The 473-nt window shown below is 39.5% G+C and overlaps 1 protein-coding gene across 1 annotated transcript in view; it reads left to right on the forward strand.

Moving 5' to 3' along the window:
- The first annotated feature begins 15 nt into the window (after nucleotides 1-15).
- Nucleotides 16-473, forward strand: part of LOC119588683 (regucalcin-like) — a 6,561-nt gene continuing 6,103 nt past the window's right edge. Inside the window, exon 1 of the mRNA XM_037937319.1 lies at nucleotides 16-173. Within this exon, the coding sequence (XP_037793247.1) occupies nucleotides 160-173 (14 nt within the window). The 5' untranslated portion in view covers nucleotides 16-159. The remainder of the gene's footprint in view (nucleotides 174-473) is intronic.

A 473-nucleotide genomic window follows, 5' to 3' on the forward strand; every position in this document is an offset into this window, starting at 1 on the left:
ACAGTTCTAGGAAAGTCATCCCTTGCAAAGCATTCGATTTCCGTTGCAATATTGCAATCTCAGGTAACTCGCCGAGGTCACAGTGGCAGCCTTTCACAAATTCACCGCTGTCTCGGCCAGTTTTCGCAAGCACTTGGCGAGGATCGGAATACATTTGCCATGAGCCAGATAAGGTAAGCTATTACGGTGCATATCTGTATCTATATGTTATCATGGGGTTTTGGTTATAGAGCTTGGTATGGTGTTATGGAGGTTATTGTGGTGTGTTTCGCGTGTTATTGTGTTTATTGCAGTGCTTAGTGTGTTATTCTGGTGCTTATTAGGGTCATCGTGGTGCTTGGTAGTGTGTGTAATGAGTTATAGTGTTATTGTATACCTGTTGTTCTTTATTTTGAATAATGTTATGTAACCTTTGTATTCGTTATGTTATGATAGTTTCTGATACTCTTAACATTGAATAATCTAGAAAGTTC

This window comes from Penaeus monodon, chromosome 24 (genome assembly GCF_015228065.2).
Source record: "Penaeus monodon isolate SGIC_2016 chromosome 24, NSTDA_Pmon_1, whole genome shotgun sequence".
Lineage (NCBI taxonomy): Eukaryota > Metazoa > Arthropoda > Malacostraca > Decapoda > Penaeidae > Penaeus > Penaeus monodon.